This window comes from Cheilinus undulatus, linkage group 8, assembly GCF_018320785.1.
Source record: "Cheilinus undulatus linkage group 8, ASM1832078v1, whole genome shotgun sequence".
Taxonomy (NCBI): domain Eukaryota; kingdom Metazoa; phylum Chordata; class Actinopteri; order Labriformes; family Labridae; genus Cheilinus; species Cheilinus undulatus.
Window position 1 is genome coordinate 54,296,166 of NC_054872.1, and position 21,401 is coordinate 54,317,566.

Genomic DNA, 21,401 nt, shown 5'->3' on the forward strand with positions numbered 1-21,401 from the left:
TTGACAAACATCTGGCAGAGTTGACAAACATCTGGCAGAGTTGACAAACATCTGGCGGAGTTGACAAACATCTGACGGAGTTGACAAACATCTGACGGAGTTGACAAACATCTGACAACGTTGACAAACATCTGACAACGTTGACAAACATCTGACGGAGTTGACAAACATCTGACGGAGTTGACAAACATCTGACGGAGTTGACAAACATCTGACGGAGTTGACAAACATCTGGCGGAGTTGACAAACATCTGGCAGAGTTGACAAACATCTGACGGAGTTGACAAACATCTGACGGAGTTGACAAACATCTGGCGGAGTTGACAAACATCTGGCAGAGTTGACAAACATCTGACGGAGTTGACAAACATCTGACGGAGTTGACAAACATCTGACGGAGTTGACAAACATCTGACAACGTTGACAAACATCTGACAACGTTGACAAACATCTGATATTCTGATCTGATAGTCAGAAATGGCATAAGGAAGAACTGATTAGATTATGGGAGTGATCTGGATCACCGTCTGGATCCAGGAATTTTTTTAAAGGGTTCTGTACTATTGGGAGATAGGGCTGGTGGTGGAGGTCTGCGCTCTCCAAGCACTTTTCTAGTTTTGTAATGTTTTGTAGAGGCTGGATGATGTTTGTGCTCCTGGTCAAATTCCCATGATGCTTGACGTGTCAGGAGGTCATAACGTGAACAAACACCACCAATAATCATTTGCTTTTCAGGTCACTTTATGAGGACATAATGCCACGTTTAGGAGCTTCGTTCTTCTGCAGGAACACTCTCTGATTTACACCAGTAATATCAGCAGAGGGCCTTAGTCTGGCTGTAAACTACAGAGCTATATTTACTGTCAGAAATAAACAGAGGTCTATTAGTGCCAGTGGAATTTAGGGGGTGATGACCCCTCCCTCCTTGGTCCCCTTATGCTAGAAATCCATTGCAAAAGTGCGCTCTTATATGCAGCTATAGATGAAGACAACAACGTGTCTGATTTGGTGCCACCTGAGAGGATGAAGTCTGACAGATGGTCTCTAAAATGCCCTCTGATTTTATCTGAGAGCTCTGTAAGTGGACAAAGATGGACAGCCCAGCCTCAGAATAGACAACATCTGATCAAGAACCCTCTTTAGTGTCCTCTATAAGGACAAACTTTGGCTGATTGTCCTCTGTAGGGATGGGACTCTGATAACTGCAGTACTCAGCTCCATTTAGAGCTGGAAAGTACTAACGTTCTCCTGTTCCCAATCATTCCTAACTGTTATTCTTGGAAGTGCTCAAGGAACCGAGGAAAGTCAGAACTTTCCAGCTCTAAATGGAGCTGAATGCTGCAGTTCCCATCAGAACCATCACTACACTTGACAATAAAGAGATTAGACCAGAGGTTACTAGGGGTGTGTATTGGCAAGAATCTGGCGATACGATACGTATCCCGACACAGTGGTGCCGATATCAATATATTGCAATACTATGACCAGGGGGATATATTGAGATATTTATATATATATTTGTATTTATATGTGTGTGTTGATATATATATATATCCAGTGCTTAACAAATGTATTAGCCCACCCTAACCCTAACCACAGTCAGGTTTCTGCCACAGCTGCCCTAAATTAACAGCATTGGTAATTACCAACATCATTTTGATGTTTCTGCAATGGTTAATACACCAATATGTAGAAGCTCTTTAACCCAAATGATGTTTTTAATGCTAAAATAGAATTATTATTGTTATCCATGAATTTTCAAATCTACTGACTTACAAAAAAACCCTGAAAAAATAGTAAAGCATATTAATATTTATTGATTAATATGTCAGATTATAGTTATTTACTGTCCTTCCTGAACAGAAAAATGAGTTTTAGTGGTTGAATGTTATGCTTGATTCATTTCTGACTTCTCAGAGAAGCCCAGTGAGCCGGCTCAGATTTGGGTGAATTCAGTTTGAAATTCCTCATTCCTGTTCAAAATGGTAAAACATGGAGAGCTGACTGAAAATGAAAGAGTCTGCATTAAAGCACTTTGTGATGCTGAATGGTCTCTGAGACAGAGATGACAGGTGGTCTAATACATTTGTTAAACACTGTACATCTACCACGACAACATTTCAGAGTATGGATGAGGCAGTTAAACTGTTTTCTTTTGTTCTTGACTGAGGATGGCAGAGAGCTTTGAGTGTTAGAACAGTGTGTATATGAAGAGTTGCACCTGGTTAAAAGGTTCTTTAAACAATGAGGCGACAACCGCTGAAACATTCCATCCTCTTCCTTTCAAGATGATGTCATCAGTGCTTATAAAACATTCCATCCTCTTTCTTTGACGATGAGGTCATCAATGCTTATAAAACATTCCATCCTCTTTCTTTGACGATGAGGTCATCAATGCTTATAAAACATTCCATCCTCTTTCTTTGACGATGAGGTCATCAATGCTTATAAAACATTCCATCCTCTTTCTTTGACGATGAGGTCATCAATGCTTATAAAACATTCCATCCTCTTTCCTTGACGGTGATGTCATCAATGCTTATAAAACATTCCGTCCTCTTTCCTTGACGATGAGGTCATCAATGCTTATAAAACATTCCGTCCTCTTTCTTTGACGATGAGGTCATCAATGCTTATAAAACATTCCATCCTCTTTCCTTGACGGTGATGTCATCAATGCTTATAAAACATTCTGTCCTCTTTCTTTGATGATGATGTCGTCAGTGCTTATAAAACATTCCGGCCTCTTTCTTTGATGATGATGTCGTCAGTGCTTATAAAACATTCCATCCTCTTTCCTTGACGATGATGTCATCACAGCTTATAAAATATTCCATCCTCTTTCCTTGACGATGATGTCATCAATGCTTATAAAACATTCCATCCTCTTTCCTTGATGATGATGTCATCAATGCTTATAAAACATTCCATCCTCTTTCCTTGATGATGATGTCATCAATGCTTATAAAACATTCTGTCCTCTTTCCTTGACGATGATGTCATCAATGCTTATAAAACATTCCGTCCTCTTTCTTTGACGATGATGTCATCAGTGCTTATAAAACATTCTGTCCTCTTTCCTTGACAATGATGTCATCAATGCTTATAAAACATTCCATCCTCTTTCTTTGATGATGATGTCATCAGTGCTTATAAAACATTTTGTCCTCTTTCTTTGACGATGATGTCATCAATGCTTATAAAACATTTCGTCCTCTTTCTTTGACGATGATGTCATCAATGCTTATAAAACATTCCATCCTCTTTCTTTGACGATGATGTCATCAGTGCTTATAAAACATTCCGTCCTCTTTCTTTGACGATGATGTCATCAATGCTTACAAAACATTCCATCCTCTTTCTTTGACGATGATGTCATCAATGCTTATAAAACATTCCATCCTCTTTCTTTGATGATGATGTCATCAGTGCTTATAAAACATTCCGTCCTCTTTCTTTGACGATGATGTCATCAATGCTTACAAAACATTCCATCCTCTTTCTTTGACGATGATGTCATCAATGCTTATAAAACATTCCATCCTCTTTCTTTGATGATGATGTCATCAGTGCTTATAAAACATTCCATCCTCTTTCTTTGACGATGATGTCATCAATGCTTATAAAACATTCCATCCTCTTTCTTTGATGATGATGTCATCAGTGCTTATAAAACATTCCATCCTCTTTCCTTGACGATGATGTCATCAATGCTTATAAAACATTCCATCCTCTTTCCTTGATGATGATGTCATCAATGCTTATAAAACATTCCATCCTCTTTCCTTGATGATGATGTCATCAATGCTTATAAAACATTCTGTCCTCTTTCCTTGACGATGATGTCATCAATGCTTATAAAACATTCCGTCCTCTTTCTTTGACGATGATGTCATCAGTGCTTATAAAACATTCTGTCCTCTTTCCTTGACAATGATGTCATCAATGCTTATAAAACATTCCATCCTCTTTCTTTGATGATGATGTCATCAGTGCTTATAAAACATTTTGTCCTCTTTCTTTGACGATGATGTCATCAATGCTTATAAAACATTTCGTCCTCTTTCTTTGACGATGATGTCATCAATGCTTATAAAACATTCCATCCTCTTTCTTTGACGATGATGTCATCAGTGCTTATAAAACATTCCGTCCTCTTTCTTTGACGATGATGTCATCAATGCTTACAAAACATTCCATCCTCTTTCTTTGACGATGATGTCATCAATGCTTATAAAACATTCCATCCTCTTTCTTTGATGATGATGTCATCAGTGCTTATAAAACATTCCGTCCTCTTTCTTTGACGATGATGTCAGCAGTGGTTTTGGCCTTGGAACTCTCCCATGATGCCATTGTTGCCCAGTCTCTTTCTTGTATCATGAACTCTGACCTTAACTGAGTCAGTGAGACCTGCAGGTCTGTAGGTGTTGTTCTGGGTTCTTCTGGGACCTCCTGGATGAGTAGTCCATGTTCTCTTGGAGTCTGACTGGTTTTCTGAGTTTGAGTAGAAAATTTAAGAGATGAATTTCAGTAATAAACCTCTCAGGAGGACGAGGATATGTAAAAACTGGTGTGTGACAGCCAGATAAAAATATGAAGGAGAGATGAACCTGCAGATCTTGACTCAGATTAACACCCTGACACTGGTAACCCCAGTCATGCCTCTTAAATGAAGTTTCAAGTGTTGGCTTTTTTGACTGGAAATGAAGCTGCTGTGTAGAGATAAGGAAGAAGATGAACTTTAAAGTCAGAGTCTAAAGTCCTCTCCGCTGTATCTTTACCCCGTAAATTTGTGTTGTAGCGGCAGCAGCCAGGGACCAGGTCTCATTTATATGATGGTCTCAGGTCTACAGTCGTCATGGGGAAAACCTCTGCCTCTGAAGATATTTTAATCTTTTAAAGCTCACAATATATTCCATAGTCTGTTTTTGAAGATAATATCAACTTTTAATTTTAATGGAACATTCCATCCTCTACCTCCAGGGATGTATCATCCTTTAAAGGACAACCTCATCTTCAAGGGCAGGGCTGGAACCTTTCATAGGCTTTAAAGGACAACCTCATCTTCAAGGGCAGGGCTGGAACCTTCCATAGGCTTTAAAGGACAACCTCGTCTTCAAGGGCAAGGCTGGAACTTTCCATAGGCTTTAAAGGACAACCTAATCTTCAAGGGTAAGGCTGGAACCTTCTATAGGCTCTAAAGGACAACCTCATCTTTAAGGGCAGGGCTGGAACCTTCCATAGGCTTTAAAGGACAACCTCGTCTTCAAGGGCAAGGCTGGAACCTTCCATAGGCTTTAAAGGACAACCTCGTCTTCAAGGGCAAGGCTGGAACCTTCCATAGGCTTTAAATGACAACCTCATCTTCAAGGGCAAGGCTGGAACCTTCCATAGGCTTTAAAGGACAACCTCATCTTCAAGGGCAAGGCTGGAACCTTCCATAGGCTTTAAAGGACAACCTCATCTTCAAGGGTAAGGCTTGAACTTTCCAAAGGCTTTAAAGGACAACCTCATCTTTAAGGGCAAGGCAGGAACCTTCCATAGGCTTTAAAGGACAACCTCGTCTTCAAGGGCAGGGCTGGAACCTTCCATAAGCTTTAAAGGACAACCTCATCTTCAAGAGCAAGGCTGGAACTTTCGATAGGCTCTAAAGGACAACCTCATTTTTAAGGGCAGGGCTGGAACCTTCCATAGGCTTTAAGGGGCAACATCATCTTCGAGGGCAAGGCTGGAACCTTCCATAGGCTTGAAAGGACAACCTCGTCTTCAAGGGCAAGGCTGGAACCTTCCATAGGCTTTAAAGGACAACCTCGTCTTCAAGGGCAAGGCAGGAACCTTCCATAGGCTTTAAAGGACAACCTCATCTTCAAGGGCAAGGCTGGAACCTTCCATAGGCTTGCGTGTCAGGACGTCCATGTTTGTGGGCTTCTTCCAACCTGAACCAGCACCCCCAGTTCATAAGTTTGACACGGATTAAGAACCTGAGTGTTCAGGATTGTCTCAGTGTTTCTCCCTTTCTGCATTTCTCTCTTTTTGATTTTTCCTTCTTCTTTCTTCCCGCATCTCCCCATGTAATGATACGTGAATGAAGGTGAAGTTTTTTGGTGATTTGGGTCAGATGGTGACAGCGTGAACCCTTTGTTGGTGTGATCCTTGTGGCTAAACGCCGCTCTCATCCCCCATAAACCCGTGAACAGCCTCTCCTCTCTCTCTCCCCTCAGAGAGCAGGATTCTGATTGCTGTTGTTGTTTCTACACAAACATTTTGTTTGTTCTGCTGCTGAGCAGTAACAGGCATCGTTACCCAGAAACCAGCGCTGACGGCGAGCGGAGCGTCTGAATGACATGAATTATTTACTCTGTTGTAGAGCTGCAGCTGCACGGGATCCGTGTGATGTGATTTTCATGAGCAGCTCTTTAATCTGCTGTTGGATGTCAGTGTGTAGCCAGCCTCAGCTGCTGCGAGGATTCATCTACCGCTTGACTGAGCCGCTGAAAGCTGCTGAAGCTCCGTGAAACGCTGCAAGCAGGCCTCCCAGCATCCACCTGCTGAGTTCACTCCTCCAATCACAGCCAAGAATCACTCCAGCAGGCCTCCTCACAGGCTAGCAAAGACTGGACAGGAACTTCAGAGCAAAAGGAATCTCACTTCCTGTAAAAGTCATCATTATGACTGCAGCATGTCTGCAGCTCTTACTGCTGCTACAGCAGAACAGCCTTTCTGGACTCCAGTGTCCCAGCACCCAGACCCCCTAAAAAACTCCACGATTCAGCCGAACTGTGAGGACACACGCTAGATGACCTTCCATCCTCCTCCTGGGGGGCAAGTCAGGATTATGCAGAGGGAAACTCGACCAAACCTCCACGTTCTAGTGGTTTCTGTGTATGCCCAACCTTCAAAGTGTGAAAATACAACAACCAGGTCTGGTTTGGACCAGTCCAGTTTGACTCAGCCCGGCTTGGTCAAGTCTGGTTTGGTCCAGTCTGGTTTGGTTTAGTCTGGTTTGGTTCAGCCCAGTTTGGTCCAGTCTGGTTTGGTCCAGTCCAGTTTGGTTCAGCTCAGTTTGGTTCAGTCCAGGTTAGTCCAGTCCAGTTTGGTTCAGTCCAGTTTGGCTCAGACTGGTTTGGTCGAGTCCAGTTTGGTTCAGTCCAGTTTGGCTCAGACTGGTTTGGTCCAGTCCAGTTTGGTTCAGTCCAGTTTGGTTAAGTCCAGTTCGGTTCTGTCCAGTTTGGTTCAGTCTGGTTTGGTTCAGTCTGGTTTGGTTCAGTCTGGTTTGGTTCAGTCCAGTTCGGTTAAGTCCAGTTTGGTTCAGTCTGGTTTGGTTCAGTCCAGTTCGGTTCTGTCCAGTTTGGTTCAGTCTGGTTCGGTTCAGTCCAGTTTGGTTCAGTCCAGTTTGATTCAGTCTGGTTTGGTTCAGTCCAGTTTGGTTCAGTCCAGTTTGGTTCAGTCCAGTTCGGTTCAGTCCAGTTTGGTTCAGTCTGGTTCGGTTCAGTCCAGTTTGGTTAAGTCTGGTTTGGTTCAGTATAGTTTGGTCCAGTGCAATTCGGATCACTCCAGTTTGGTCCAGTCTGGTTTGGATCAGTCCAGTTTGGTCCAGTCCAGTTTGGTTCAGTCCAGTTTGGCTCAGACTGGTTTGGTCCAGTCCAGTTTGGTTCAGTCCAGTTTGATTCAGTCTGGTTTGGTTCAGCCCAGTTTGGTTCAGTCTGGTTGGATCCAGTCCAGTTCAGTTCAGTCCAGTTTGGTTCAGTCCGGTTTGGTTCAGTCTGGTTTGGTCCAGTGCAATTCGGATCACTCCAGTTTGGTCCAGTCCAGTTTGGTTCAGTCTGGTTTGGATCAGTCCAGTTTGGTTCAGTCCAGTTTGGCTCAGACTGGTTTGGTTCAGTCCAGTTCGGTTCAGTCCAGTTCGGTTCAGTCTGGTTTGGTTCAGTCCAGTTTGGTTCAGTCCAGTTTGATTCAGTCCAGTTTGGTTCAGTCCAGTTTGGTTCAGTCCAGTTTGGTTCAGACCAGTTCGGTTCTGTCCAGTTTGGTTCAGTCTGGTTCGGTTCAGTCCAGTTTGGTTCAGTCTGGTTTGGTTCAGTATGGTTTGGTCCAGTGCAATTCGGATCACTCCAGTTTGGTCCAGTCTGGTTTGGATCAGTCCAGTTTGGTCCAGTCTGGTTTGGTTCAGTCCAGTTTGGTTAAGTCCAGTTCGGTTCTGTCCAGTTTGGTTCAGTCTGGTTTGGTTCAGTCCAGTTTGGTTAAGTCCAGTTCGGTTCTGTCCAGTTTGGTTCAGTCTGGTTTGGTTCAGTCCAGTTCGGTTCTGTCCAGTTTGGTTCAGTCTGGTTCGGTTCAGTCCAGTTTGGTTCAGTCCAGTTTGATTCAGTCTGGTTTGGTTCAGTCCAGTTTGGTTCAGTCCAGTTTGGTTCAGTCCAGTTCGGTTCAGTCCAGTTTGGTTCAGTCCAGTTCGGTTCAGTCCAGTTTGGTTCAGTCTGGTTCGGTTCAGTCCAGTTTGGTCCAGTCTGGTTTGGATCAGTCCAGTTTGGTCCAGTCCGGTTTGGTTCAGTCCAGTTTGGCTCAGACTGGTTTGGTCCAGTCCAGTTTGGTTCAGTCCAGTTTGATTCAGTCTGGTTTGGTTCAGCCCAGTTTGGTTCAGTCTGGTTGGATCCAGTCCAGTTCGGTTCAGTCCAGTTTGGTTCAGTCCGGTTTGGTTCAGTCTGGTTTGGTCCAGTGCAATTCGGATCACTCCAGTTTGGTCCAGTCCAGTTTGGTTCAGTCTGGTTTGGATCAGTCCAGTTTGGTTCAGTCCAGTTTGGCTCAGACTGGTTTGGTTCAGTCCAGTTCGGTTCAGTCCAGTTCGGTTCAGTCTGGTTTGGTTCAGTCCAGTTTGGTTCAGTCCAGTTTGATTCAGTCTGGTTTGGTTCAGTCCAGTTTGGTTCAGTCCAGTTTGGTTCAGACCAGTTCGGTTCTGTCCAGTTTGGTTCAGTCTGGTTCGGTTCAGTCCAGTTTGGTTCAGTCTGGTTTGGTTCAGTATGGTTTGGTCCAGTGCAATTCGGATCACTCCAGTTTGGTCCAGTCTGGTTTGGATCCGTCCAGTTTGGTCCAGTCTGGTTTGGTTCAGTCCAGTTTGGTTCAGTCCAGTTTGGTTCAGTCTGGTTTGGTTCAGTCCGGTTTGGTTCAGTCCAGTTTGGTTCAGTCCAGTTCGGTTCTGTCCAGTTTGGTTCAGTCTGGTTCGGTTCAGTCCAGTTTGGTTCAGTCTGGTTTGGTTCAGTATGATTTGGTCCAGTGCAATTCGGATCACTCCAGTTTGGTCCAGTCTGGTTTGGATCAGTCCAGTTTGGTTCAGTCCAGTTTGGCTCAGACTGGTTTGGTCCAGTCCAGTTTGGTTCAGTCCAGTTTGATTCAGTCTGGTTTGGTTCAGCCCAGTTTGGTTCAGTCTGGTTGGATCCAGTCCAGTTCGATTCAGTCCAGTTTGGCTCAGACTGGTTTGGTCCAGTCCAGTTTGGTTCAGTCTGGTTTGGTTCAGTCCAGTTTGGTTCAGTCCTAGTTTTAGTCCATAAAAACTTTAGTCATTTTGATGAAAACTAAACTACTTTAAGTCAGATTAAGTGGTCACAGATCTAGTTTTGGTGAGTCTTAGTCCAATCTTTCACATGAAAATCTTATCTTAAAATTGAATTTTAAATTCTTATTTTGATATACACCATAAAGTGAAGTTCATCGTGGTTCCTCTCTTTCATTTTAAATGTCGTCAGGAAGGTGGGAATGTTCTAGCGCTTGTTCCACTCTACTCTCCATCTCCAACTCTTTAAAAGGTCTCTGAGCTGTCGGTGGTTTAGAGCTCCAGAGATGTGGACCACAAAAACAAACATTTGATTATCACAGCTGTTTACCATGGAGGTCAGTGATTCAAGACTGGAACCACCATCAGTGCAGCTCTTTAGACTCAGCTAGTCCACCATCCAACATCAGTCATCCATCCAACATAACTCCATCATCCAACATCACTCCATCATCCAACATCACTCTATCATCCAACATCACTCCACCATCCAACATCACTCCAGCATCCAACATCACTCCACCATCCAACATCACTCCACCATCCAACATCACTCCATCATCCAACATCACTCTATCATCCAACATCACTCCACCATCCGACATCACTCCACCATCCGACATCACTCCACCATCCGACATCACTCCACCATCCAACATAACTCCACCATCCAACATCACTCCACCATCCAACATCACTCCACCATCCAACATCACTCCACCATCTAACATCACTCCACCATCCAACATCACTCCAGCATCCAACATCACTCCAGCATCCAACATCACTCCATCATCCAACATCACTCCAGCATCCAACATCACTCCACCATCCAACATCACTCCACCATCCAACATCACTCCACCATCCAACATCACTCCATCATCCAACATCAGTCCACCATCCAACATAACTCCATCATCCAACATCAGTCCACCATCCAACATCACTCTATCATCCAACATCACTCCACCATCCAACATCATTCCATCATCCAACATCACTCCACCATCCAACATCACTCCACCGTCCAACATCACTCCACCGTTGAACATAACTCCATCATCCAACATCACTCCACCGTTGAACATAACTCCATCATCCAACATCAGTCCACCATCCAACATCAGTCCACCATCCAACATAACTCCATCGTCCAACATCACTCCACCGTCCAACATCACTCCACCGTCCAACATAACTCCATCGTCCAACATCACTCCACCATCCAACATCACTCCATCATCCAACATCACTCCACCATCCAACATCACTCCACCATCCAACATCACTCCACCATCCAACATAACTCCACCATCCAACATAACTCCAGCATCCAACATAACTCCAGCATCCAACATCAGTCCAACATCCAACATCACTCTATCATCCAACATCACTCCACCATCCAACATCACTCCATCATCCAACATCACTCCACCATCCAACATCACTCCACCATCCAACATCACTAAACCGTCCAACATCACTCCACCGTCCAACATAACTCCAGTATCCAACATCACTCCACCATCTTACATCACTCCATCATCCAACATCAGTCCTACATCCAACATAACTCCATCATCCAACATCAGTCCACCATCCAACATCACTCCATCATCCAACATCACTCCACCATCCAACATCACTCCATCATCCAACATCACTCCACCATCCAACATCACTCCAGCATCCAACATCACTCCACCATCCAACATCACTCCAGCATCCAACATAACTCCAGCATCCAACATAACTCCAGCATCCAACATCAGTCCCCCATCCAACATAACTCCAGCATCCAACATTACTCTATCATCCAACATCACTCCACCATCCAACATCACTCCATCATCCAACATCACTCCACCATCCAACATCACTCCATCATCCAACATCACTCCACCATCCAACATCACTCCATCATCCAACATCACTCCACCATCCATTACTCCACGGTCCAACATCACTCCACCGTCCAACATCACTCCACCGTCCAACATCACTCCACCGTCCAACATCACTCCACCGTCCAACATCACTAAACCGTCCAACATCACTCCACCGTCCAACATAACTCCAGTATCCAACATCACTCCACCATCTTACATCACTCCATCATCCAACATCAGTCCTACATCCAACATAACTCCATCATCCAACATCAGTCCACCATCCAACATCACTCTATCATCCAACATCACTCCACCGTCCAACATCACTCCATCATCCAACATCACTCCACCATCCAACATCACTCCAGCATCCAACATCACTCCACCATCCAACATCACTCCAGCATCCAACATCACTCCAGCATCCAACATAACTCCAGCATCCAACATCAGTCCACCATCCAACATAACTCCAGCATCCAACATCACTCCACCATCCAACATCACTCCATCATCCAACATCACTCCACCATCCAACATCACTCCATCATCCAACATCACTCCACCATCCAACATCACTCCATCATCCAACATCACTCCACCATCCAACATCACTCCACCATCCGCATTAACTCCACCATCCAACATCACTCCACGTCCAACATCACTCCACCGTCCAACATCACTCCACCATCCAACATCACTCCACCATCCAACATCACTCCATCATCCAACATCACTCCACCATCCAACATCACTCCATCATCCAACATCACTCCACCATCCAACATCACTCCACCATCCGCATTAACTCCACCATCCAACATCACTCCACCGTCCAACATCACTCCACCGTCCAACATCACTCCACCATCCAACATCACTCCACCATCCAACATCACTCCACCATCCAACATCGGTCCACCATGGCTGATGTTGCAGATGTTATTTCCTGTTCTCCTGGAGGATCAGCTGATTTACAGACTTTTTTCACATTTCGAGGCTTCTTACCTGGTGGGTTTGGCCTCAACATTTGTTGCAGAGCCGTTGTAAACAGTATGAAACACATCTCTGTGCCTACCAAACATTTTGGTGCCTCTTTGTGTCACGTTCTCTGCTGTCTGAAGTCATAATCAGATGTTTTTTGTGAAATACACTAAATAGACAAGTATTCAAATTGAACAGGTTGTATTCAAATCCATGTACTTTAGAACGGCATTTCTCTTCTCAGCAGGGTTCATTCAGCGTAGAGATAATGATTCTTGTACTAAGATTTAACCTCCACAGCTCTAACCTTCTCTTCTCCGTCTCTACATCCTGTAACTGGATCTGCAGTGGTGGAGGATATTTTTACTGGATCAGATCCGTAACTTCCTCCTCTGGAGTACATTACTGATACCACAGCCGAGCTCTGACAACGTGGGGAGGGAGGGGGGCTAATTCGATGAACGGCAAGCTGCAGACGGGATAATGGAGGGAGGAGTGATGGAGGCTGGAGGTGGAGATGTGATTGTTTCTTCCTGAGGCAGCAGAAATGTTTTCTGGGTGACATTTTTATCAGAGACGAGGCGACGATGAGGCTGATGGAGTCACGCTCCATTCTTGAGAAATGTGTCTAACTGAAGTTTACACCCACAGGAAGTGGTTTAATGGGAGGAGTTAAAGATCTCAACAGGTAAAGTTAACAGACAGTATACTGAGATGTATGGAAAGCCATTTCAGCATTTTATTTATTTTATTTTATTCAACCTTTATTTAACCAGATTAAAAAAAAAATCAAAAAAATGAGAAATCTCTTTCACAAGGGTGACCTGGCCAAGAGGTCAGCAGCACACGTCATAATAAATAATACATATTCAAGAGACAGATAATACACAATAAGTCAACACAACAATAATAAGAATTGGAGCTAGATCACATTTTAAAGTGCAAGAATATAACAATTTATTTGACATTGGCGATATCAACCATTGTGAAGCTCTACTAGAACTCAGTTTTGCAGAGCTAATACTCAACAAGGCCTCACTAGTAGAGCACAGAGTGTTTCAGGAGGTGGAGCTTTAGTCTATAGAGGAGGAGGCTGGGGTGGAGGAGGTGGAGCTTTAGTCTATAAAGGAGGAGGCTGGGGTGGAGGAGGTGGAGCTTTAGTCTATAGAGGAGGAGGCTGGGGTGGAGGAGGTGGAGCTTTAGTCTATAAAGGAGGAGGCTGGGGTGGAGGAGGTGGAGCTTTAGTCTATAAAGGAGGAGGCTGGGGTGGAGGAGGTGGAGCTTTAGTCTATAAAGGAGGAGGCTGGGGTGGAGGAGGTGGAGCTTTAGTCTCTAAAGGAGGAGGCTGGGGTAGAGGAGCTAGTCCTCAGCTGATCTTTCCTGGGCGTATGACTACCATGTCCTGCATGAACTAACTTCATTAGTGTAGTACTAGTAAGGCCAAAAACAATGACCAGTACCACTGGTTGGCAAAAAAAAAAGCCCACCAATTAACTTCTCTAGGTTTTTTTTGCTCTAGCAGTAGTGTTAGTTGGGCTGAAAATGCTAACTGGTGCTAATAAGACTAGAACATTCTACTCCTGCTGTGGGTGGACATCTCTACATCTGCTAGTAGTACTAGAAGACATTTTTATCCTCACTAGTACTACCAGTAACACCTTCTGCATAACTAGTAAGGCTAAGTCGTGTGCTTGTGAAAAATAGAGTATATCGCCAAAAGTATTGAGTCACCCATCCTAATAATGTAAATCAGGTGTTCCAGTCACTTCCATGTCCACAGGTGTATAAAATCATCACCTAGGCATGCAGACTGTTTCTACAAACATTAGTGAAAGAATGGCTCGCTCTCAGGAGCTCAGTGAATTCCAGCGTGGTACTGTGATAGGATGCCACCTGTGCAACAAGTCCAGTGGTGAAATTTCCTGGCTCTTAAATATTCTACAGTCAGCTGTCAGTGGTATTAGAACAAAGTGGAAGCCACTGGGAACCACAGCAATTCAGCCACCAAGTGGTAGGCCACGTAAAATGATGGAGCGGGGTCAGAGGATGCTGAGGTCATAGTGCACAGAGGTGGCCAACTGTCTGCAGAGTCAATGGCTACAGACCTCCAAACTTCATGTGGCCTTCAGATTAGCTCATGAACAGTGGTAGAGAGCTTCATGAATGGGTTTCCATGGTAACAGCTGCATCCAAGCCATACATCATCAAGGTCAATGCAAAGTGGGGGATGCAGTGGTGTAAAGCACGCCGCCACTGGACTCAAGAGCAGTGGAGACGCCTTCTCTGGAGTGACCAATCACGCTTCTCCATCTGGCAGTCTGATGGACCAGTCTGGGTTTGGTGGTTGCCAGGAGAACGGTACTTGTCTGACTGCATTGTGCCAAGTGTAAAGTTTGGTGGAGGGGGGATTATGGTGTGGGCTTGTTCTTCAGGAGCTGGGCTTGGCCCCTTAGTTCCAGTCAAAGGAACTCTGAATGCTTCAGCAGACCAAGAGATTCTGGACAATTCCATGCTCCCAACTTTGTGGGAACAGTTTGGGGATGGCCCCTTCCTGTTCCAACATGACTGTGCACCAGTGCACAAAGCAAGGTCCATAAAGACATGGATGTGAGAGTTTGGTGTGGATCAACCTGACTGGCCTGCACAGAGTCCTGACCTCAACCCCATAGAACACCTTTGGGATGAATTAGAGCGGAGACTGAGAGCCAGGCCTTCTGGTCCAACATCAGTGTGTGACCTCACTAATGTGCTTCTGGAAGAATGGTCAAAAATTCCCATAAACACACTCCTAAACCTTGTGGAAAGCCTTCCCAGAAGAGTTGAAGCTGTTCTAGCTGCAAAGGGTGGACCCACGTCAGATTAAACCCTCTGGATTAAGAATGGGATGGCACTGAAGTTCATATGAGAGTCAAGGCAGGTGAGTGAATACTTTTGGCAAAATAGTGTATCACCAACTACAAATCAATGCTTATAAGTTCTCTGTGTGTTAAAGAGATAAACCAGAATGCATGGACATCATTATAGACATTATGAGGAAATGATTCCACTCAGATTCAACTGAAATAATCTGATTCTTCTGAGCTTTGTGGCATTTAAAGAACATCATGAATAAAGTGGGACCGGGCTAAAATAATCAGTTCTTTTTATTTAATTATGGCTGGTTGAGCAGACATGTTGGGGCCAATGTTAAATCCATCCTGAGCTGACAGGAACATTTCCACTTCATTATAAAATGTAAATCAGATGTGAGACCATCTCGTCCACTCTGAGGATGGATTAAACCACTGAAAGATTTAATTAAGATTCTTTCTTTCTTTCTTTCTTTATTTAGAAGTAAAAACAGTCTGATGTGCTCCTGCAGCATGTCCACTCTGTGTAGCGTTAGGTTGCCTACGCTAGGTTGCCTGATCTTTCCTCTTCCTCTCCCACCATGCTGGCTGTGTTAGTGCATATGGGCTCATTTATGTTTTACATTACATTTTTGAATTCAAATTTCAGTTGCTCTAACAGGTCAGAGGAACACTGAGAAACAAATTTACCACCCTTTAAAGCCACTAAAGACAAAAACGTCCACTTCCAAAAAAACTGCTATAAAAACTTCACAGATTCATATTTTTTCTGCTTTTTTGCATAAATCTCTTAAACAACTTCAGCTGTGCTCAAAACTACCAAACATTCAATCATTGAGGATTTTAACCCTTTAAACGGCAGTTTGATTACTTGATTACTTTGACTACTCTATAACAGTGTAACCCGGTGTGTACATGGCAGCCCGTATGCGTACTGATGGGTATGTCACTATTATGATGTCTATGTTGTGCTTTAAACGCACTTGTGACATCATGGTGTTTGACTCGGTGTTTCTGAATTACTGATCAAAATTTTCCTGTACAGCTCTTTGGTACAAACTCTGTTTTGAAAGTGCTCTATAAATAAAGTTGACTTTGACTTATAGTCAGTGTTGTTTTTATGAAATAAAGTGAAAAACTGTGAAATCTTCCTTTAACCAAATGTTGGATGTCTGGGGTGTTATTTCTAAACCCAGCTCAGACATGTCCATGATTAGACAACATATTGACTCTGATGCATTTTTAGTTTTTGTGTAGCATCAGATTTAAAATTTACTACCCTTTAGAGTCATTAAGGACAAAAACGTCCCATTGACTCCCATTCAAACCACAGTTTTGATCTTTAAGTAATCAAAGTGGAATTTAAAGGGTTAAAATCCTCAAAATGATTTAATGTTTGGTAGTTTTGAACACAACTGAAGTCGTCTAAGAGATTTATGACAAAAAAAAAAAAAAAAATTAGTCTGTTAAGTTTTTATATCAGTTTTTTGGAAGTGGACATTTTTGTCCTTAATGGCTTTAAAAGTAGTAAATGAAAGAGATGCCTGAGGCTTCAAATGAAAATAACTTTTCTTAAAAACATTTAAAATGGGTGCAAAATTGCTTTAATTAGTTGATAATGGCAAACATGTTGTGGAAAAGGTGTTGAAATTGGATTTTTAAAGAACATAAATGGGTTAAAAGTGGCAAAAATTATATAAAAGTGGTAAAAAATAACCAAAAATAGATGAAATTGGCAAAAATGTGATAAAAGGGGATTAAAAGTGGCTGAAATGGCCTTAAAGTGAAAAAAAAAAAATTGGGGGAAATAAGATGGACTGGGATGAGAAATTGATATACTAGTAAACTGGCAAAAATGGGATAAATGTGGTCAAAATGGGCAAAAAGAGGTGCAAAAAGTGGTTAATAGTTGGCAATAATGAGGCAACAATGGACATAAAGTGGCAAGAATTGGTTTAGAAGTGACAAACAGGCAGAAAAGGTGGTTAGAGGGTATAAAATCAACACAAATGGGTCTTAAGTGGCAAAAATGCAAAATTTGTGTCAAAAGTGATGAAAAAGCAGACCGACTTATGAACCAAAGGCAGGAAGTGGCATAAACTGTAATGATATACGGATTAATATGTGATTTAATACACTCAAATACATGTTGGTACCTCACTTTGCGTCTGTGTAACCATAGCAACACGTCGTAGTCCGTGCTTATTTATCCGTCTCATTTAAAGAACGACATGTTGGACAGCTCACGCCTCGCTGACTGCTCCTCAATGCAAGAGCAGAAACCACAAGACAGCCTGAATTCTGTGTTTTTTCATTGTTTATGTGGAAAAAAAACTGGCGGAAGGAGTTTCCTCTTCTTCTACGCCTTCTTTTCTTCTTGGTCGCCGTTTGTTTGTGGCAACAGCGCCCCTAGTGGGCAGAGGTTGTAGGTGTTCAGACGGTTTGGTCTGCTTGACCAAAGGGAGCAGTGTGAATGTGAACCAAACCAAAGGAAAGTGCAGCAATGCTGCCGTTTCTGTTCCAAAACAGACCGAGTCCCCGGGCTATCTGGTGTGAACACGACCTTAAATTACTCCTAAAACTCATTTTTATAGACTTGCTTTTATGTGCTGTTGTCTTCTTCTTCTTTGGTTTTTATCGTCTCACAGATCCTTACCTATTTTAGTTTCTCATCTTACTTCATTTCCTCTTAATCTCACCCTTACTCCCTGTTAACCTCATTTTATTTCCTCCCCCTTGGCTGTTTTTAATCGTCTTCCTCACTTTATTGCTTTTATGTCTTTATGCTTATGCTTCCCTTTTGTTTACCTCTGTTATAATATTTATCACTTTTACTCCTTTAACAGTTTTTACAGTTTTACAGTTTTTACTCCTTTTATCTTGCTTTACTGTCTGTTCTTGCGCTCTTTATTTACATTTAACCGCTTTTTCTCATTTATTTCCTGTTTTGTTTTTACTCCTCTTTGTTTCTCTTTTAATTTCTCAGGTTTTGATTTGAGTCCTCTTTGTCTCATCCTGTGTAGCTGGGTTCCTATCGTTTTATGGTAGTTGATGTCTGTCTCGCCTGCATCCTGATAGATGTTTGGTGGTGGTTTCATGTCTACACTCTGGTTGATGTCTGATGTCTTAGTGTAGTATGGTTTCATGCCTACACTCTGGTTGATGTCTGATGTCTTAGTGTAGTATGGTTTCATGCCTACACTCTGGTTGATGTCTGATGTCTTAGTGTAGTATGGTTTCATGCCTACACTCTGGTTGATGTCTGATGTCTTAGTGTAGTATGGTTTCATGTCTACACTCTGGTTGATGTCTGATGTCTTAGTGTAGTATGGTTTCATGTCTACACTCTGGTTGATGTCTGATGTCTTAGTGTAGTATGGTTTCATGTCTACACTCTGGTTGATGTCTGATGTCTTAGTGTAGTATGGTTTCATGCCTACACTCTGGTTGATGTCTGATGTCTTAGTGTAGTATGGTTTCATGTCTACACTCTGGTTGATGTCTGATGTCTTAGTGTAGTATGGTTTCATGCCTACACTCTGGTTGATGTCTGATGTCTTAGTGTAGTATGGTTTCATGCCTACACTCTGGTTGATGTCTGATGTCTTAGTGTAGTATGGTTTCATGTCTACACTCTGGTTGATGTCTGATGTCTTAGTGTAGTATGGTTTCATGTCTACACTCTGGTTAATGTCTCTGATGTCTTAGTGTAGTATGGTTTCATGCCTACACTCTGGTTAATGTCTCTGATGTCTTAGTGTAGTATGGTTTCATGCCTACACTCTGGTTAATGTCTCTGATGCCTTAGTGTAGTATGGTTTCATGTCTACACTCTGGTTGATGTCTGTGATGTCTTAGTGTAGTATGGTTTCATGCCTACACTCTGGTTGATGTCTGTGATGTCTTAGTGTAGTATGGTTTCATGCCTACACTCTGGTTGATGTCTGTGATGTCTTAGTGTAGTATGGTTTCATGCCTACACTCTGGTTGATGTCTGTGATGTCTTAGTGTAGTATGGTTTCATGCCTACACTCTGGTTGATGTCTCTGATGTCTTAGTGTAGTATGGTTTCATGCCTACACTCTGGTTGATGTCTGATGTCTTAGTGTAGTATGGTTTCATGCCTACACTCTGGTTGATGTCTGATGTCTTAGTGTAGTATGGTTTCATGCCTACACTCTGGTTGATGTCTGATGTCTTAGTGTAGTATGGTTTCATGTCTACACTCTGGTTGATGTCTGATGTCTTAGTGTAGTATGGTTTCATGTCTACACTCTGGTTAATGTCTCTGATGTCTTAGTGTAGTACGGTTTCATGCCTACACTCTGGTTGATGTCTCTGATGTCTTAGTGTAGTATGGTTTCATGCCTACACTCTGGTTGATGTCTCTGATGTCTTAGTGTAGTACGGTTTCATGCCTACACTCTGGTTGATGTCTGATGTCTTAGTGTAGTATGGTTTCATGCCTACACTCTGGTTGATGTCTCTGATGTCTTAGTGTAGTATGGTTTCATGCCTACACTCTGGTTGATGTCTGTGATGTCTGTGATGTAGTATGGTTTCATGCCTACACTCTGGTTGATGTCTGTGATGTCTTAGTGTAGTATGGTTTCATGTCTACACTCTGGTTGATGTCTGTGATGTCTTAGTGTAGTATGGTTTCATGTCTACACTCTGGTTGATGTCTGTGATGTCTTAGTGTAGTATGGTTTCATGTCTACACTCTGGTTGATGTCTGTGATGTCTTAGTGTAGTATGGTTTCATGCCTACACTCTGGTTGATGTCTCTGATGTCTGTGATGTAGTATGGTTTCATGCCTACACTCTGGTTGATGTCTGTGATGTCTTAGTGTAGTATGGTTTCATGTCTACACTCTGGTTGATGTCTGTGATGCCTTTGTGTCAAAAGTGATGAAAAAGCAGACCGACTTATGAACCAAAGGCAGGAAGTGGCATAAACTGTAATGATATACGGATTAATATGTGATTTAATACACTCAAATACATGTTGGTACCTCACTTTGCGTCTGTGTAACCATAGCAACACGTCGTAGTCCGTGCTTATTTATCCGTCTCATTTAAAGAACGACATGTTGGACAGCTCACGCCTCGCTGACTGCTCCTCAATGCAAGAGCAGAAACCACAAGACAGCCTGAATTCTGTGTTTTTTCATTGTTTATGTGGAAAAAAAACTGGCGGATGGAGTTTCCTCTTCTTCTACGCCTTCTTTTCTTCTTGGTCGCCGTTTGTTTGTGGCAACAGCGCCCCTAGTGGGCAGAGGTTGTAGGTGTTCAGACGGTTTGGTCTGCTTGACCAAAGGGAGCAGTGTGAATGTGAACCAAACCAAAGGAAAGTGCAGCAATGCTGCCGTTTCTGTTCCAAAACAGACCGAGTCCCCGGGCTATCTGGTGTGAACACGACCTTAAATTACTCCTAAAACTCATTTTTATAGACTTGCTTTTATGTGCTGTTGTCTTCTTCTTCTTTGGTTTTTATCGTCTCACAGATCCTTACCTATTTTAGTTTCTCATCTTACTTCATTTCCTCTTAATCTCACCCTTACTCCCTGTTAACCTCATTTTATTTCCTCCCCCTTGGCTGTTTTTAATCGTCTTCCTCACTTTATTGCTTTTATGTCTTTATGCTTATGCTTCCCTTTTGTTTACCTCTGTTATAATATTTATCACTTTTACTCCTTTAACAGTTTTTACAGTTTTACAGTTTTTACTCCTTTTATCTTGCTTTACTGTCTGTTCTTGCGCTCTTTATTTACATTTAACCGCTTTTTCTCATTTATTTCCTGTTTTGTTTTTACTCCTCTTTGTTTCTCTTTTAATTTCTCAGGTTTTTGATTTAAGTCCTCTTTGTCTCATCCTGTGTAGCTGGGTTCCTATCGTTTTATGGTAGTTGATGTCTGTCTCGCCTGCATCCTGATAGATGTTTGGTGGTGGTTTCATGTCTACACTCTGGTTGATGTCTGATGTCTTAGTGTAGTATGGTTTCATGCCTACACTCTGGTTGATGTCTGATGTCTTAGTGTAGTATGGTTTCATGCCTACACTCTGGTTGATGTCTGATGTCTTAGTGTAGTATGGTTTCATGCCTACACTCTGGTTGATGTCTGA

General features: G+C 42.8%; 2 protein-coding genes across 2 annotated transcripts in view; both read left to right on the forward strand.

The window, feature by feature from the left end:
* cpne4a (copine IVa) overlaps positions 1–21,401 on the forward strand; it is a 128,544-nt gene that overhangs the window by 5,864 nt on the left and 101,279 nt on the right. The window lies entirely within an intron of this gene.
* On the forward strand, positions 9,725–12,492 carry LOC121514215 (mucin-2-like). The gene is made up of 3 exons (XM_041794316.1): positions 9,725–9,738; positions 9,865–11,626; positions 11,713–12,492. The coding sequence occupies exons 1-3, from the start codon at positions 9,725–9,727 to the stop codon at positions 12,490–12,492; spliced, it is 2,556 nt and encodes an 851-aa protein (XP_041650250.1).